We start from the raw sequence: 16,824 nt of genomic DNA, 5'->3' as shown, positions 1-16,824 counted from the left end.
CTGCGAAGGAGGATTGGTTGATAAACCACTTTGGGTCGTGCACCTTTGTGAAGGCGAAGAAAGCCATAAACGGCTGTAAACTGCTGGGTCTGGCCGATAAAACTCAGGAGCCAGGAGGAGATAAGAGTCCCATGATTTATTACTTTACAAGCAATAGGTTCAGCAGGTAACCCACAGAAATCTGAACGCTGTCCTGGGGGGCCATTTATAAGTTTCTTACACAGAGGATTCCAAATTCTTCCAGTCATATGCATAGAAACATTTTCCATTACACCATCATTTTCTTCAAGCGATAGGCTATCAATTTTGGGGGCCCCTGGGGTCCCCCCTCAATGGGAAGGGGGGATCTATTAACAGCTCTTGGCACCCTGAACAAGCTACAGCTCCCGGCATTATTTGGTGGGGAAAGGCCTGACTGTTGAAAGCAATGTGATAGATGCAGCCCTACAGTTCTCTGTCTCACCCAGTCTGTTGACGTGCTCTGGGAGCCTAGCTCTGTTTTTCTGACCTTGTTTCTTACTCCATCTTTCTCTTCCAGCGTTGCCAGCACGGTGAAGCACGCCCTGTCCATCTGGCTGAGCATCATTGTGTTTGGCAACAAGATCACCAGCCTCTCGGCCATCGGGACTGTCCTGGTGACAATTGGGGTTCTGCTCTATAACAAGGCCAAGCAGCACCAGCAAGAGACCATTCAGAGCCTGGCAGCAGCTTCTCCTCCCCAGGCTTCCCAGAGCTTGAACGAAGACACCGAACCACTGATTCCCAAGGACTTGAAGCCCTACGAATGAGACCACCCTCTGTCCCTCTGCCACAACTTTGCTGCAGAGAAGCATGGGGTGTTTTTATTGGGGGTGGGGTGTCAAGTATACAATCCCAGCGATTAACGGGGCTGTGGGCACTTGCTGGGGGGCAAGGCCCTTTTTCTGCGGTTGAGAAAAATGAATTGCACGTCAACATACACACACACAGAGAGAGAGAGCTCTTTGAGAAGTGGATGTATAGAATGGAAACGTATGGACTTTTGACTCTGTCTAAAGAGCGTGCAAATGTCAGGCGGTTGCTCGGGGCCCAGCCTCCACCAAAGCAATGTGAAATACAGCAAGTTTCCCCATCGTTGGCACAGCGCCGCCGACCCATCTCATCCGTTGCAGGGACTTGAGCTGAAACGCCTGCATTTCAAAAAGACTACAAAGCAACGGTCAGTTGGGATAGGGGAAGGCCAGCCACCACTTCAGCCCAAAAGCCCAAGACGGTCAAGAGCGTTGCTTTCTGGAGATTCAAAACCAGCAAAAGGTGGACCGGTTTCGGGCTGTGGGGATTCTTAACCACTAGCATGTTGCGTGACAGATGTGCACCCCATCATCCCCGAGCCCCAAACACACAATGGACTGAAAAGGGGGGATACCACTGTCTCTCACTTTCTCTTATTGGCAAAACCCTCCAGAGACCTTTCAGCCATCAAAGAGATGATATCATCAGTTCTGATAGCAATCCTCCACACACACACAATTTTGGTAGCCATCTTCTTTTACACACACACACACACACACACACACCCACCCCAAGTTTAATTTCTAGGTGCCTTCTGAAATGTACATTATTAAAAGCATGGCTGGGAAATACTTTGCACCAGAGATCAGGTAGGTGGGCAGCTTTGAACGTCTTATCTCACCCCACCTTCAGTTTTGAGACTGTGTAGGTAGGCAATAAATAATGGACTCTAGGAAAATGTGGGGGTACCAGCTTGATACACATAGCAAAGCTTGCTTCTGAGAATTATGAATTGGGAACCAAAGGAGGGAGAAGCAGGGTCCCTTTTGTTTTAAACGGAAGAAAGAGAAATGAGGAAAAAATGGCAGAGGTTTTCCTACCTTCTCATGAGGTTTCAGGTTAGTTCACAAGGTTGTAACAGCGGGGTGGGGGGTTAGGACACTGGGGTTTTTCTGGTTCTGTTCTGGGTCAATGGCTGTAGTCAGCAACTAGCACGGCCAGAAGTTTGCATTGAGAAGGAAGCAGAGGCTGGTGGGTTGTAGCCCCTGCTTGCCCTACTTAGAGGAGACCCACCAAAGTTAATAAGCAGGACTCGCTTATTTCACTGAGTCTTCTCTGAGTAGAGCTAAAGTTGGATGCAGCCCATAGGAGCAAAAGAAGCTGATTCATACTGTGTCAGCTCAGTGTTGTCTGCACTGACTGGCAGCAACTCCATTGTTTCATACACTGTTCCCAGCCTTACCTGGAGATTCCAGGGGTTGAACCTTAGGCATGCAAAGCAGATGCTGTAACAGGTGACAGGAATGACTCTCTGTCTGCGAACTCACTAGTAGACAGAGGGTGACAGGACAGACTCTCTGCCTGCGAACTCACAAGTAGACAGCAGCAAGCCAACATAGACAGTGGTCTAAGATTTGGCATAATTTTGAGTAGGTTTGCATGAATTTTTGTACACTGCCTTGTAAGGACAATTGCACCCTAAAAGGCATTTTATAAGTTATATACGGTGCCGTCCTAATGATGTCTACTCAGAAGTAAGCCTTCCTTAATTCAGTGGGGCTTCCTCCCAGGTAGGCACGGTATAGGATTGCAGCCTGTAAGAATGAATTAAAATAGGTCTTTGCTATCTATGTGCTGGATAGAACGGGAAAAGAGGGAGAGAGCCCATAAGCTAGCACCTCCCCGGCCCACAGAGATGTGGTTGCAAATGGCAGAGTAAACAGGCTTAACTTTAGGGTTGCCCTGCCCAATACTGTTTAGTATTGTGTTACATTTCAGCAGGGACACCTGCCCTTTTGCAATAAAAGCAAAAAAGAAAGAAAGCTGTGTGTCATGAGCCACAAGAACACCAGCCATGTTGCTACAGCTCAACGGAGGCTGGTCCATCTGGGCGTGTTGCCCCACCAACCTCAACCGGCCGCCACCTGCCTGCCTTCTTACTTACAGCAAGACCAGGAGGTGGTAGTGGTTGTCATTCTCAGTGTTTCCTCTGGAGACAAAACAAGAATTGGCTGGCTCTGGCGCCACCTACTGTTGGACTCCCTGCTTTCCGCCCTACCAGACACTACTGGCAGGACTGCCCGCTGGTAAATTTTTACCCAAGTCTGCCAATCACCAGCTAGTTTAACATCGCCATCCTATGCGTGCCTACTAAGAAATAAGCCTCGCTGAGTTATTCAGGGCTTACTCCCAGGTATGTGTGTATAGGATTGCTGCCAAAGTGAAACGCAACCATAGCTGTGAAGACAAGCATTTTGTCCGTTACAGATGTTAGACCCGCATATCACAGTAGGTGCCACTTTAGGGGGTGTTCACTCCCATGTGTAAGAGAAATAGGAGTACCTCTTTCAAGCTGACATATTTTTGTGTGTTATCAGTATTTCATGCTGTAGTTGTGTTTTTAATTAGCCACACGATAAACGGGGGAACTTTAAAAAAAAAACTTATTAGAAAGCTTTTTGTTGGGTAAGCAAATCAATTAACTGATACTAAACATTTAACATGTGAATGTTTGGTCGAGGTGTTGCCAACTTTTTCAGGCCTGTCTGCTCCACTGCCTCCAGTCACCTTTTCCCCAGTTCAGCCCTGCCCTCAAGGGCCAGAAATAGAGAACGTGTGTATTTACATACTTTTTTTTTTCTGAGGGCTCTGTGTAAAGATCAAATCCGGTAGTAGAGCCTTGAAAAGAGTTGAAAGAGGAAGTGGGAAAGAGTGCCTCTCTATCAGCATCCTCCTTCAGCTCTATGTATCTTTCAAAGTGTGTGTGTGGGGGGGAAGATAACCACCCTCACCAGCTTGTGACAGAGGAGACAGTGAGTGGATAGGGCAAGGGGCTCAGAGGCTTTTTGGGCGCCAGAAGACCTCAAGAGCCCTATGACGCCTGCGGGTGTCATGTTGGCAACTGATGGTTTAATCACTAAGCATTCCAGCACGAATCTTTATAAACAGCATGTCTGTGTTTCAGCATTGCATGGGCTTTGCAATAAGAATGGCCTCAAATGGTCAGGTTCAGGATGGTTGTATTAATCTATAAGATACCTCATCCCATGAGCCCTGCCTCAGCCTCTGGGCTGCCCAGAAAGAGGCATAGCCTAGCTACAGACAAAACTGGTTTAGCCACAGATTCCTCCCCTAGCAATCATGGGAAAGGTAGTTCCAAGAAACAAATTACTAAGAGAATCGACATAATTCTCGGCCCTCTTCTCAAGCTACAATTTCCAAGTCTACTAGGGAAACAGTGACAGTTAAGTCCCTCATGGCCATCAAACCAATTTATGTCTGTGCTGTGGAACAGTGCTTTTCTACTAAGTCCCTAGTTGATGGTGGACTGCAATTCCCACTGTCCCTGACTGCTGCCACAGTTGGCCAGGGATGATGGGAGTTGTAGTCCAGCAGCATCTGGGGACCTAAGGTAGTCAGTGTTTGACGGTGTTTTAATCAAAGATGATGTTTCTGGGAAATGCCTGCAATTTAGATAAATAGTTCACCTTTGTTATCCAGAAAATGACAAGATTTTTTTTTCCTGCGGAAACTTGAACACACAATCTCTCATGGGTACTTTTTTTTTTTTTTGCGACGGGGCCAAACTTTAAGTATATTGGGATACTAATGTGAAAATAAAAGTGTATGCAATACATAATTGAGTATGTTCACTCTTCCAGTATTGACTTAATGTGGAACGTCCACCCGCTTTATAAACCTGCTTTCAAGCACAACCGATTTAATGTAACTGTGACATCCGCTTAAAGTCTCCAAATGAACCAATCCTGTGGATGAGCTTTTGCTACCTGCGTAAGAGGCAAAAATACAAGCTGCAATGATGTTGTTTTTACAGGAAAGAAACCTGTAACTGTACATAATCCTGTTTTTGTTTACTGTATCTTCTAAGAATTCTCCTGGGTAAATAAAAACAAAACCATGTTTTGCTCTCTGTCTAATTATCCCGTCTATATGAGTTGAGGGAAAGAGCAGAGGTGGGGTGGTGAGGGAGGCGGGAGGCCGAATGTGGGGAACCCTCCCTCCACAAAGGGGGTGGGAGGATTTGGTGGGCGCCACTCAATCCTCACCCCCCTGATATGTCTCAATTTTGCCCAAACCAAAGGTGTCAACCTTAGCCCAGGATCAGTTCCCCCAGCATCTCCAGGTAAGGCTGGGAGAGAGACATGTCTGAAATCCTGGCGAGCTGCTGCCTGTCAGTGTAGACAATGCTGAGCTATATGGATCAATGGTCTCCATATAAGGCAGCTTTGTATGTTCCTATGAAACCATATTAAGGTAGTATAGTTACCCCTATCCATTAGCAAGTAAAATTTTCTCCCTACAATTCAGAAAGGAATCTCCCTCTGAAGCATTCTTTTGCGAAATCCGTCTCTGGGAGAATTGAACGAGAGAGCAAAACAAACTGTTGAGCTGCCAATAAGCATAGGATGGCATCCAACTTATAAAGGCTCCCTAACTTCCAGGGTGTTTTTTGTGGGGGGTTTTATGGCTCCCCACTCCAAAAAAACCCACCCCAGCTGTAGAATTAAGAGATAACTGCCCACGAAAATCAATGGATAAAATAGTATATTTGCATTTAATTATGGCTGGGCAGAAAAAAAGGCCCGCAGGTATTTCAAATTCAGGTTCTCTCTGTGTGTACATGTGGCTTGTTCCCATTTTTAAGTCCACACTTCATGCATGTCTATAGAAATTGTGCATTGATGTCCACAAGAAAACGCTCGATTTCCGTCTTGGAGCTGGGAGGCTTAGCGGACTCCGAAGTACGTTACCCCTTCATAGGTCTATTCGAAAGTCTATGGGCTTCCGGCTGACGTTCTGCGAACGTCCACAAGCGGATGGGCCTCCCCCTTTAACTGTCCCCGGGCCGGGCCGCGAACTTCCCCCCTTCCGGTGACGTAACGGACCCGCGCCGGAAGAAATGCGTGCGCCACGCGTCGCGCTTCCGGGCACTGCATCCCCGGCAAGTGGGTCGTGGAGGCGGTGGCGGTAGGGGCGACAGGGAAGGTAAGGGAGGGTCGAAGGCGGGGAGGCTGCGGCTGCGGTGGGCCGCCTTCCCTTCCCCGCTCCCCCGGGGCCGGGGGCCGGGTTTCAGAGGGGAGGGAAGCGGGGTTTCCTGTGGCGGGAAAGGTGGGCCGTGGTCGGGCGGCCTACCTTGTTGGGGTGGCGTGTTGTGGGGCTAGGCCTCCCTTGCAGCAGGTGGTAGTGAGGCGTCCTCTCGAGCTCTCATTTTTTTACGAGGATTTGGAGATTTTCTTCTTGGCTTCCCCCCAAGACGCTCGGAACTTCCTTCTCTGTCCAACCCCATCCCACTTCGTTCAAGTTCTGTTCACTTCATTCAAGTCCGGAGCCCCCCTTAGGGCTCTTGGCTGAGCGGGTGTTTTATTTATTTACCGTTATTTATTTATTAATTAAACTTATGTACCGCCCCTTCGCCAAGAGACAAATTGCGGTTTACAGTGTAAAAACGCGAAAGGGCATAGCCACAATGACAAAACCAAACAATAACATCCACCCCAATTCGAGCTTTTGGTCTTCCTGGTCCTGCCCTGTGCCATCACTACAAACACGATGCTGTATGGGGTTTTTTTTTTGGGGGGGGGGTGTGTAACGCTGCAAAATTCAAAAGCTAGCTTGTGGACTGTGAGCTTTTTCTTTTAAGGAACTTTTGATGGTGTGGTTTGTTCATGGTCACTGCACCTGCTGAAATTCCTAGCTCTAGTACAGCTGAGCAGGGGCCATGCCTTCTGAATACCTTTAACAATGGTGCATTTGGGGCAAACTGCTTGTGGAGGCTGTTGCCCACCAGTCAATGATATATGGGGAGGAAACAGCTTGAAGGAGTGGGGGCTGCGTGCATCACGTTCCAAAAGCCCCAGGTTTAAGCCTTTGTCCTTCCTATTATAACATGTGTTGGAATCCTTTGGTCCTACAGATGTTGTTGAACTAAAACACCCATCATCTCTGACCATTGGCTGTGTTTTCTAGGGCAGATGTGAGATGTAGTTTAGCAATGCCTGCAGGGCCAAAAATTCCCGGTGTCTGGGTTTAAATAATTAGGTAGCAGGTGATGGGAGAAACCTGTCTCTCCCTGAGAGGCTGGAGAGCTGTTCAAAGGAGACAATAGCTGAGGTAGGAGAATCAGGTGACTGATGTGCTCCAAGGCAGCTTTCTATGACCCTATTAATAAATGAATGCTGTAGTTACATTATACCAGCAGCCTCGTACCCAGCATTGCTTGGAAATTATGTATAAACAACCCAAAACCAGTATATTGTTGAAACCAGTAATTAAAATAGTGCAGTTTTGAATGGTTCAGTTTATCATTTCAGTTCAAATGGCCTTGTATCCAAACATAGACAAAAACGTGCTCTTTGAGCTTATTCAAAAGTTTTGTTGCAATATCTTAAGAAGTGTCCAAATGCATAGGCAGCAGACAAGCAACTTTCTGAAATATATAGTAGATGTTTTTCATGATGCCAACCCAGCTAGCAAACTGGCCTGTTTGTTTTGGGCTAATTATAGTTTCCAAGTGCTTTTCAGAGGTGGCTGCAGGCAGAGTACCTTAACGGTAGTTTTAATCTTGGCGTTATTAAAATGTGGACAGCCAGGTCCATGATAGGGTAGCAGCAGCCTCATTTGATGGTTGTCTTTTCTTTTAGTGCCTTTTTAAACACAAATGGGTGATGAAAAGGAATCTTGGAAAGTGAAAACGTTAGATGAAATTCTTCAGGAGAAGAAACGTCGCAAAGAGCAAGAGGAGAAAGCAGACATAAAGCGCCTCAAAAATGTAAGCTGCCCTTCTAGAGCCACTGCCTATAAGGGACATGAGTATGTTTTCTTTTCCCTCATTTTCTTCCCCCCTCTCTAATTAGAACAAAGCTTCTTCTGGTATTCTCAGGCTGCAGTCCTGTGCACACCTGCTTGAAGTAACTGACACTTGCTTCCAAGTGCGCACACATAGGATTGCATGTCTGGTGAAAGTCCTTTGTGCTAGTAGAGTACCACTCTCATGCTGACATTGTGCAGTTTAGAAAACTACCCAAACTTTGCTCCCCCACCTCTAATTAAAGAGAGAGTTCTATAGCTTGTTATAACCTGCTCCAGGACCTGGTGGTGAAGGGCAGGTAATAACCGTAATCTCCAGGGGGGGGGGAGGCTTCCTCCTAAATATTCTTTTGATTATTTTTATGTTATTATTTAATTTCTATACTGCCTAATAAATTAAAAAGATTTCTAAGCGGGGTACAGAAAACTGAAGCAACAACTGGCAACTTAAACTATTACAAAAATACACAGTTGCATATAAAAATGTTACATTGATTATAAAATTACTAATGTACCTAATTACCTATACATCAGTTCATTTTCCTCCTGACGCACCCTCCGGGTTCTCAGCCAGGACCCAGCAAACACTCAGCTCAACCACAAAAGTATCATAATAAGAAGAGTTCCTGCAAACAGAAGACATGGCCCTAGTCTCTTACTCTAGACTTGCTTTCTATGGGCAAGCCCAAGGGGGATGACACTTCCTCAGGCTGCCCGCAGCTGTGCCCCATTTAGCTGCACTCTCCACACCCCAGTTCCAGGTACAGCAGGTTTGTAGTTTTGCAAACCTCAGTGGTGTTGTTATTGTTTATTACATTTATATACCGCCCTTCATCACAAGATATTAGGGCAGTTCACAGAACCAAACTGTCTTGCCAAAGGCAAGGTGGTTCTTTTAAAATGAGATTCAGAAGCAATACAAAATACACAAGTGAGTAGGAAGCCCTCAAGAAGCAGCAATGCATCTCCCCCAGGTAGCCTCAGTTTGCATGGCCCTGCGGCCGATCAGTTCATGCACGAGCTTCAAAGAAACTCTGCCCAAGCTGTCCAATTTGATAGATAGCCTGTGTGGCTTCCAAGACTGACTACGTGCAGATCATCCATTAGCCACCCTTTCCCAGTGCCTTACTTTCTCAAAACAATGTCCAACATCGAAAGGTACTCAGCACTATCCTCCGCAGCTGTTTAAAGCAGCTGGGGGGGGGGCTTCACCTCCTCCCAACGTTCTCAGGACATTAAAGACTGTTCTCGCACCATTAAAAAACTTAACAAGAGCGAGGGAGTGGGAAGGAACAGAGGCAGGGAGGGTAACTATGTGAACTCAGTAACTCCTCGATACATTTTTGTCTTCTGGATGCATTTCCCATATACAAACACAAGATAAAAACACAGTGTTCCGCCTAACCTGGCAAAATTATTGCAAAATAACTTTCACATTCACTTACCACCCCCCACATCATACTCATTAGCTTGTTCACAAACGTGCAGATGCAGCAGCCAATTAACCCTTGTTTCCAGAAAGAAAGTGAATTGGGTTGGAGGGTTCAAAATAATTGTCTGCAGCAGCAGCAGCATGACACTACCTAGGTTGTAAATAAAAACCTGTTGGATTATGTTGGCATCCTACTTATCCTCTGGTCCCCAGAGGTGAAAGAGTGCCTGCATGATCTTCTTTCCCCATTATACTCTGGTTCTACCCATTTGTCCAAAATTCCCTGGAATATTTGTATGAAACATTCCATCAAAAGACACGTCAAGTAGCATCCTGGGATTCCCTCTCCCCCCCCCCCCCCGCCTTTGAAGTGAATATAGCACACAAATAGGTTTCCCCTTTTTAAATGTCTGTGTTCTTTCCAATAGTACAACAAGCTCTCTGCCTCTGCTATGATCGGGTAACAAAGTTTTTGGGGGTAAAACTACGAATAATGTTTCACTGTGCACAATTTCTGAAAGCCAAAATGTGTGTTTCCCCCTATCGCCGTAGTCTGATGATCGGGACTCGAAGCGCGATTCCCTTGAAGAGGGAGAGCTGAGAGATCACCGCATGGAGATAACTATCCGGAATTCACCTTACAGGAGGGAAGACTCTATGGAAGACCGGTAGGAAAGCTGCTAGCAGAGAGAGGGTTATTCTCTCACACCCACACAGTTTAATTACAATTAGTCAAACTTACCATATGATAGGAATGTGTAATTGGGGTCTGGAACCCTTCCAGATATTCTTTGACTCCAACCCCTATCATCTTTGAACACTAGGCCTGATGGAGGTTGGAGGCTAGCAATATCTGGAGGGCCACAGATTCCTTTCCCCTGCATTGAAAGAAGGTAGATTTGTGATGGTGGTAGCTGGGAGCAATAAAGGCAAGTGATGGTCTAGCTTAGGGATGGGGAGCTTGTGACCCTTCCAGATGTTTGACTGGAACTCTCACCATCTCTGACCATTTGCCATTCTGGCTGGGACTGATGGGAGTTCAGCAACATCTGGAGACTTCTGATCTGCAGAGATGTGGCCGTTACAATGGGCTGCACCTGAATTAGTAGTCTGGCAGGTTCTAGTTCCAGCTTCCCTTCGCATCTGGCTTTGCTTCATTGGCAGTCTTCCCTGTCATCGTCTTTGGGACCATCACCTCTGCCTTCCACGATTGCGATACTGTTGCAGTGTGGTATACTTCATTTTTAAACAGCTGTGTTTTACTAAGCACTGTGCACAGATTAAAAGTCTTTGCTCTGCAGCTTACATGAGGAAAACAAGGTGGGGAGAGTTAAAATAAGCAACCTTGGGCATGTACTTTTAAAGTGACATAGTGATGGCCAGCTTGAATAGAAGTGATTCAGGGGAGGGAAGAAGCCAATGAGCAGCTGGTTTCAGTTGCCACAGTCCCATCTCTCAGGCTGCTGTTGCCAGGTGCAGTGACTCCTGATATATGACAGTAAATGAATGAACTCTTGTTCTGCATACACATGATTCTTTTCCCATTCTCCCCCCCCCCCATTGTTGTGGACTTCAGGGGAGAAGAGGACGACTCCCTGGCAATCAAACCCCCCCAGCAAATGTCACGGAAGGAGAGAGCACACCACAGAAAAGACGAAAAGAGGAAAGAGAAGCGGCGTCATCGCAGTCACTCGGCAGAAGGTACTCAGGTCCCTTCTTAGCATTTCCTCCTCAGTGTCTCCTAACCTTTGGTGTCCTTGGAAGAGGGTTGGTGTCTGGAACCCATCACACAATGATGAGTTCAGTTAAGGCAGCCTTCTATATACACCCACAAAGTTTAGTAGCCAGCAGGCTCCCCTCCGGCCCGCTTAGAGAGCAGCTAGCTAACTTACAGTTCGAGATTCTGATCTGGCCCTCAAGAATGATTTTTGCTGGCCCTTCAAGAACTCAGCAGTTTTTACTGGCAGTGCTAAGGGAAGTTCTTCAGCCATTGGCTCAGTTGCTCATCAGGTGACCGCTCCTACTTTTGACCACACCTCATTATGTTGCGCTAACCAATGAGCTGTAAACGGTGGACCTTCTCATCTTAGAGGCTAATAGCCTCTGTTTCCATCTCCGCCTTTCAGGGAGCATGGGAATGCAGAGGATTCTTAACAAGGTAGTTTAAAAAAGCTGTGGCTTCTACTGAGCCATTCCTTTTCCCTCTGCATTTCCATGCAGGTTGTGGAGGAAGAGACTTTCCTTCCTATGCAACTAGCCTGGGAACCAAGCAGAGGGGCTGATGCGCTCTGTCCCTCCTCCCCCAGAGCACTTACTCACCTGCATGGAATCCCTGGTTGCCTATGGCAAGCAGTTGAATATATGAGCTGACCCTCCCCATGTAAGGTTGTCTGCTGAGACACCCCCAGCATATTTCAGGGTGTAAGCTCAGTCCATGTGGGGCACTGGATCTTTCGGGCCTCACCATTGCTGTATGTCGACTGAGAACGCACCTTGGGTCTATCAGTTGTCTTCTGGCTAATAGGCCACCTGGTACCTTCTGGTTGCTGGCATCCATGAGGAGAATGCTGGACCATGTGCATTTTAACCCATCAAGAAGCTTCTTATGTTCTCAGGTGAGAGCTCGGAGCCAGGGTAGCTTTTACCCTGTCTCAGGAGAGTAATATTGTTAATAGTGCCAGCTACAAAGTCACGAGGAAGGGAGAAGTTCCAATGTTCATGGAAGTCAGCTTTAATTTAAAAAATCCCTTTAACCTGATGGCTAATTTTAGCCATGGGGGCTTGTGGCGGTTGTTTTTTGTTTTAGCAGAGTGCCAAGAGAAATGATTCTTTCATAATCTGTGTTTCTCTCTCCTTCTCTTTTTCATCTGGTTCCTTTGCTCGTTTTACGACTTCCGAATGCTGTTTGGGAGGGGGGGTAACGGTTTGGCCTTTTTCTTTTGTATCTCTATTATTAGGGAAGCATGCTAGGGTGAAAGAGAAGGAGCGCGAGCATGAACGTAGGAAAAGGCACCGCGAAGAGCAGGATAAGGCCCGCCGTGAATGGGAGAGGCAGAAAAGGAGGGAATTGGCTAGGGAGCATTCCCGGAGAGAGAGGTAAATCCCCCCTGGCCCCGGAGCCCCAAATCCAGCATTTCCTCCCCAGAACCAACTTCTTAGGGACATTATGCATCAGTCTAACAGCTGTACATCTGCTCCTTTGATTCTGTGCTTATGTCACCTGCCACTAAATAGCTGTCTGGGGGCCATGATCACAAGAACTGCAGGGATGTGGCAATTTGCTTAACAGTTAAGCAATTTGCTTAACAGGTATGGGCTATTGGAATGTGGTATTATTTCCATGATGCCGCATAGGCAGCAGTTCCAAAAAAAGCTACAGACTGTGCTGTTGACTTAAGAATTTAGTTTCCTGGGGCTCTGCCTTTTTCTTGTAATGCAAACATAGGATCACTGTGATGAGTGGTTTCTTTAAAAAGTGGGTGGACAGTGCTTGGTAACATTGCAGAAACTATAGATGCAGTGGAATAATGGTTTGATGCAGCTCCCACTTGTTGATTTGGGGTCATGGAAAGCTCCACAGAAAAGCTGAACTGGACCATGGAAGCAAACTTATTGGTTTGGCTGAGAGCAAAATGCACACTTCTACTTTTCGAGAATGCATTGGCTCTGCTGTATTACTGTAATGAATCAAAAAGAAGATGCAGGACCACAGGTTAGCTACTCCTGACTTAACAGGACATGGACAAAGCCTAACAGCCCCCTAGGCTCACACCCTCTCTCCTCCTCTGTGGCTGGGAGGATGAGTTTGAAAGCTTTCTCATCCACTTGTAGTTCAGCACAGTTGGTCTTGTCATTTGAGCAAGGAACTGTGGTTGACATTGACTGTGGTTGGTTTAAAAACAAGCCACCATCAAACCATGGTTTCTGAAGCTGGCTTGTTGAAAGGAGTCATGCTTAACGCAAACCACAGTTCCTGGTGTGGGTGGCATGGCAAGTTGCATTAAACCAAAGGCACAACCTGACAGAGTCCTCCCAGCTGCATAGTGGGAGGAGAGCAGGGAGCTCGTAACCTCTTAGCTGCTGTGAGAGGGAGGGGAAAGGGTGGGGGGCATTTGGGGGGTAACAGCTAGGCTCCAAATCATAGCTCTTTGTGATATCTGAACATAGCTTTTAATTGATTGAGAGACCTAATAAGCTGAGGTTATGCAAGTTTGGCCTTCTATATCAGGCATCAGAAGCCATGGTTTGGGCATCTAACTAAGTGTGCCTGTTGAGAGATGGGTGGAGCTGGGGTTAGGAGTTGCTCCTTGTTCAGAAATCTAAGCTAAAGAAAGACATTCTGCACCTACCACCCATGGAGGAGTCCTGTAGCCCTATGGACGCAATTGATATGTGAGCTTGGTGAGGAATGTACAGTAGTGATTTGAACCAACATTCAGAAAACCACCTCTAATATGAGGGATTTTCCAACTTAAGAAATGGACCATGCATTTCACACAGCTTAATCCTGCATATCTGATTCACCCCAGTGGGCATCAGATAAGTACATAGGAACACAAAAGCTGTCTGAGCACCTGTTCAGACTATTTGTCTGTCTTGCCTAATATTGCCCACTTGGGTGGTGGGGAACCTTTGTCCCTCCAGCTGCTGTTGGACTCCAACTCCCATCAGCCCCTGCCAGCATGGCCAATGGACAGGGAAGTTGTGAGTTGGAGTCTAGCAGCATCTAGACAGAGCGCCTCCCCATTACTGGTCTGCTACAACTGGCAGGTGTTCTCCATGATCTTGGACAAAGAGAGGTCCTTCCCATCCGCTGCTACCTGCTGTTTAATTGGGAATACCTGGAATTGAACTGGGGACCTTCAGCATCTAAAGCAGGTCCTCTGCCACCATGATCTGTGATCCCTCCCCTGCTGAATTCTCCAGCGTGCAGACCTCAAGTCTCCTACCAGCCCATAAAGCAATGTTACAATGCCTTCCCCTTAAGAGAGAACATTTGGCGACTAGATCAAGTGCATGGTTAAGAAATTGTGGGCTGTATCCAAGGTCCGCCCTGGTCTAAGCAGATCTATTGAAATCAGTCCATGTGGCTGACTTGGGCCCCTTAATTTCAGTGCATCTGAGTAGGGCTAATATTGGATTCAGCTATGTGTTACAGGGATGGAGAACATCTGACCTCTCTTATCTTCCCCTTGGGACTCTTCCCCAGGCCACCGCCTCTCCTTAAGTGTTTGGGGTTTTTTGCCTGGCCGGAATGTGCCCTTGAATTCTGATAATGCCTCTGGCTTTCCTGGAACACAAGGATAAAGAGTGTAATGTAGGAACTCGCTTGCTGAAGGAAGGTGAAATTCACACCTATTGCTCTGCCCGCTTTTGCCTCTGGCTCCACCCGCCACAGGCATGTGGCCCCCAGAATGTTGCCGAGAATGGAAATTGGCCCTCAGACTGAGAAAGGTTCCCCACTGCAGTTGTACTACATCCATGGTACTGTTGCCAGAACCATGAGCCAGAGGCGATGTTGGTAGTCACTGTCCTCCCAAGAGGGGTCTCTCTTGCGAATTTGAGGAGGGTCCAAAGCAGGGTAGGTGGGTGGGCAGTCAATAAATATCTTAACATCCTGATTTGTGTTGGTGCTGACTTGGCTAAGCAAAACCTCTCTTGATAAGGGAGATTCGGCCTTTGTGCAGATGCCAGAAACTATGCTCTTAAAATAAATATTGCTAATCTTTCTAGAGGGAATGCAGCGAAAGAGACCATATAATTCAAAATTGTTAATTAAAACAAACAAAAACCAATTCGATAAAATAACACGGGCGCCTGATGAAACCCTTCGTAGGGACCGCCTGGAGCAGCTTGAGCGGAAGAGGGAGCGAGAGAGGAAAATGAGAGAGCAGCAGAAAGAGCAGCGGGAGATCAAGGAACGGGAGAGGCGAGCGGAGGAGAGGCGTAAAGAACGGGAGGCCAGACGAGAGAGTAAGTAGCTCAGAGGTGGGGGCGGAACGGGGCGAGGGAAGCCTTATTTCCTTGCGGGTACGGATCGTGTGTTTATTTCGTCTATGACGTTAATGCCCTGCAAACCTTTGACACAGACGTGCTCCTGGATGTCAGGCAAAGGAGGCTGTCTTACGCCGCATCAGATTCTTGGGACGTCAAGCTTAGTACTGCCTCTTAATTGACTTTCCATTGGCATCAGCTCTCCAGGGTTCCAGGAAACCCTACCTGGACACGATGGGGGGTCAAACCTGGGATCTTCTAATGCAAAACAGATGCTCTGCCACAGCAGCCCTTCTCCTAAGACCTAGGAACATAGGAAGCTGTGTTCTCTTGAGTCAGACCATCGGTCCAGCTTGCTCAGTATTATCTACACCACTCTTTCCCAAACTTTGGTCTCCAGTTGTTTTTGGACCTCAACTCCCATCCTCCCTATCCAGCAGGACCAGTGGTCAGGAATGATGGAAATTGTCCCAAAACAGCTGGAGACCAGCACACTGGTCTACCCTGACTGGCAGCAGCTCTCCAGGGTTTCAGGCATGAATGTTTCCCAGCCCTACCTGGAGATGCTGGGGTGTTGAAACTGCTCTGCCACCGAGCTACGCTTTCCCTAAAAATAAAAGCAGGGTTCCAGTCCCCATGTTTCTGAATAAAGAGCCAATTTAAATAGGAGCATAGCAAGCTTCCTTGTACTGAGTGCATCTAACTCAGCGTTTTCTGCACAGACTTGCAGGGGTCTCCAGGGTTTCAGACGCAAGTCGTTTTTTCCAGCCTTGCCTACAGAAACCAGGGGTTGGACCTGGGACCTTCTGCAAGCACAGCATTTGCTCTAGCACAACATTGTGGTTTTGTCTCAGGGCACAGAAGGGCATGGACTTTGGTTCTGGCTGCCAAATTGCCGCTTTCCAGGAATCTCCGCTTTCTTGTTTTAAAGGAGAAAGAGTTTATAGCCTTTGCTGCTGCCAGGATAGGCTTGGAAGTGTGTGGGCAGAACATGGGAGCTCAAGGCATTGCCAAAAACAGCTTCGCTGTGGTTGGATGCAGAAGCGCTGTGCTCTGTAGATGCTCCTGTGGTTATCGGAAGCAGGAGAGCAAAATAACCCCCAAGCATGGCTGCTCCTTTGCTGGTTATGCAGTGGCCTTACGATAAGCAGAAGGGTTGTGGTGCTGGAGGTTCCTCTTCCTGGTGCTCAAACTACAGGGCATGCTTAACCTTTTTTTGTTAGCCCCCCAGGCACTCTTTTTATTTTGTAGAAAGCTTGGGGACGGGGAGTGATTAGCTAAAATTTTTTGGGGGCGGGATTGGAATAGAGTGTTTGGATTGCATTAAGTCCTCCCTTCTCTACCCTCCACAATAATTTGTATTTTTTTAAATCCTCCACATTTAAATTTCCAAATGGGTATTCAAAATATGTACAACTCTCCCACCCCACCCCAGTGTCATTTCCTGCTCCACATAGTCTCTTAAAGTTAGCTGGTGTATTGTTGCTGTGTCTCAGTGCTAGCTCCTGCTATGATTTTGGGTGTGACACATGGGGAAACTGAGGTATTGGGGTCTAAATGGACCCTAGCATGGTGTGAAC

The 16,824-nt window shown here is 47.1% G+C and overlaps 2 protein-coding genes across 11 annotated transcripts in view; both read left to right on the top strand.

The window, feature by feature from the left end:
• The window catches only part of SLC35E2B (solute carrier family 35 member E2B), a 33,441-nt gene extending 28,530 nt beyond the window's left edge, over positions 1 to 4,911 (top strand). For all 3 annotated transcript variants that reach the window (XM_083752725.1, XM_083752724.1, XM_083752726.1), the window contains exon 9: positions 539 to 4,911. In XM_083752725.1, the coding sequence (XP_083608851.1) occupies positions 539 to 788 (250 nt within the window). In that variant the 3' untranslated portion in view covers positions 789 to 4,911. The remainder of the gene's footprint in view (positions 1 to 538) is intronic.
• Positions 4,912 to 5,885: 974 nt separating this feature from the next.
• Positions 5,886 to 16,824, top strand: part of CDK11B (cyclin dependent kinase 11B) — a 235,201-nt gene continuing 224,262 nt past the window's right edge. For 3 of the 8 annotated variants that reach the window (XR_014567421.1, XM_083752571.1, XM_083752570.1), the window contains exons 1-6: positions 5,886 to 5,997; positions 7,653 to 7,780; positions 9,803 to 9,918; positions 10,827 to 10,951; positions 12,208 to 12,346; positions 15,087 to 15,223. Coding sequence is in view for 7 of the 8 variants with exons in the window: in XM_083752571.1 (XP_083608697.1) it covers positions 7,670 to 7,780; positions 9,803 to 9,918; positions 10,827 to 10,951; positions 12,208 to 12,346; positions 15,087 to 15,223 (628 nt within the window). In the remaining variant the exon portion in view is untranslated. The remainder of the gene's footprint in view (positions 5,998 to 7,652; positions 7,781 to 9,802; positions 9,919 to 10,826; positions 10,952 to 12,207; positions 12,347 to 15,086; positions 15,224 to 16,824) is intronic. The other 5 variants (XM_083752574.1, XM_083752573.1, XM_083752572.1 and 2 more) reach the window with 4 other exon arrangements.

Source organism: Podarcis gaigeae (genome assembly GCF_964106915.1).
Source record: "Podarcis gaigeae genome assembly, chromosome: 8".
NCBI lineage: Eukaryota > Metazoa > Chordata > Lepidosauria > Squamata > Lacertidae > Podarcis > Podarcis gaigeae.
This window is presented reverse-complemented; position numbering and strand designations above follow the sequence as displayed.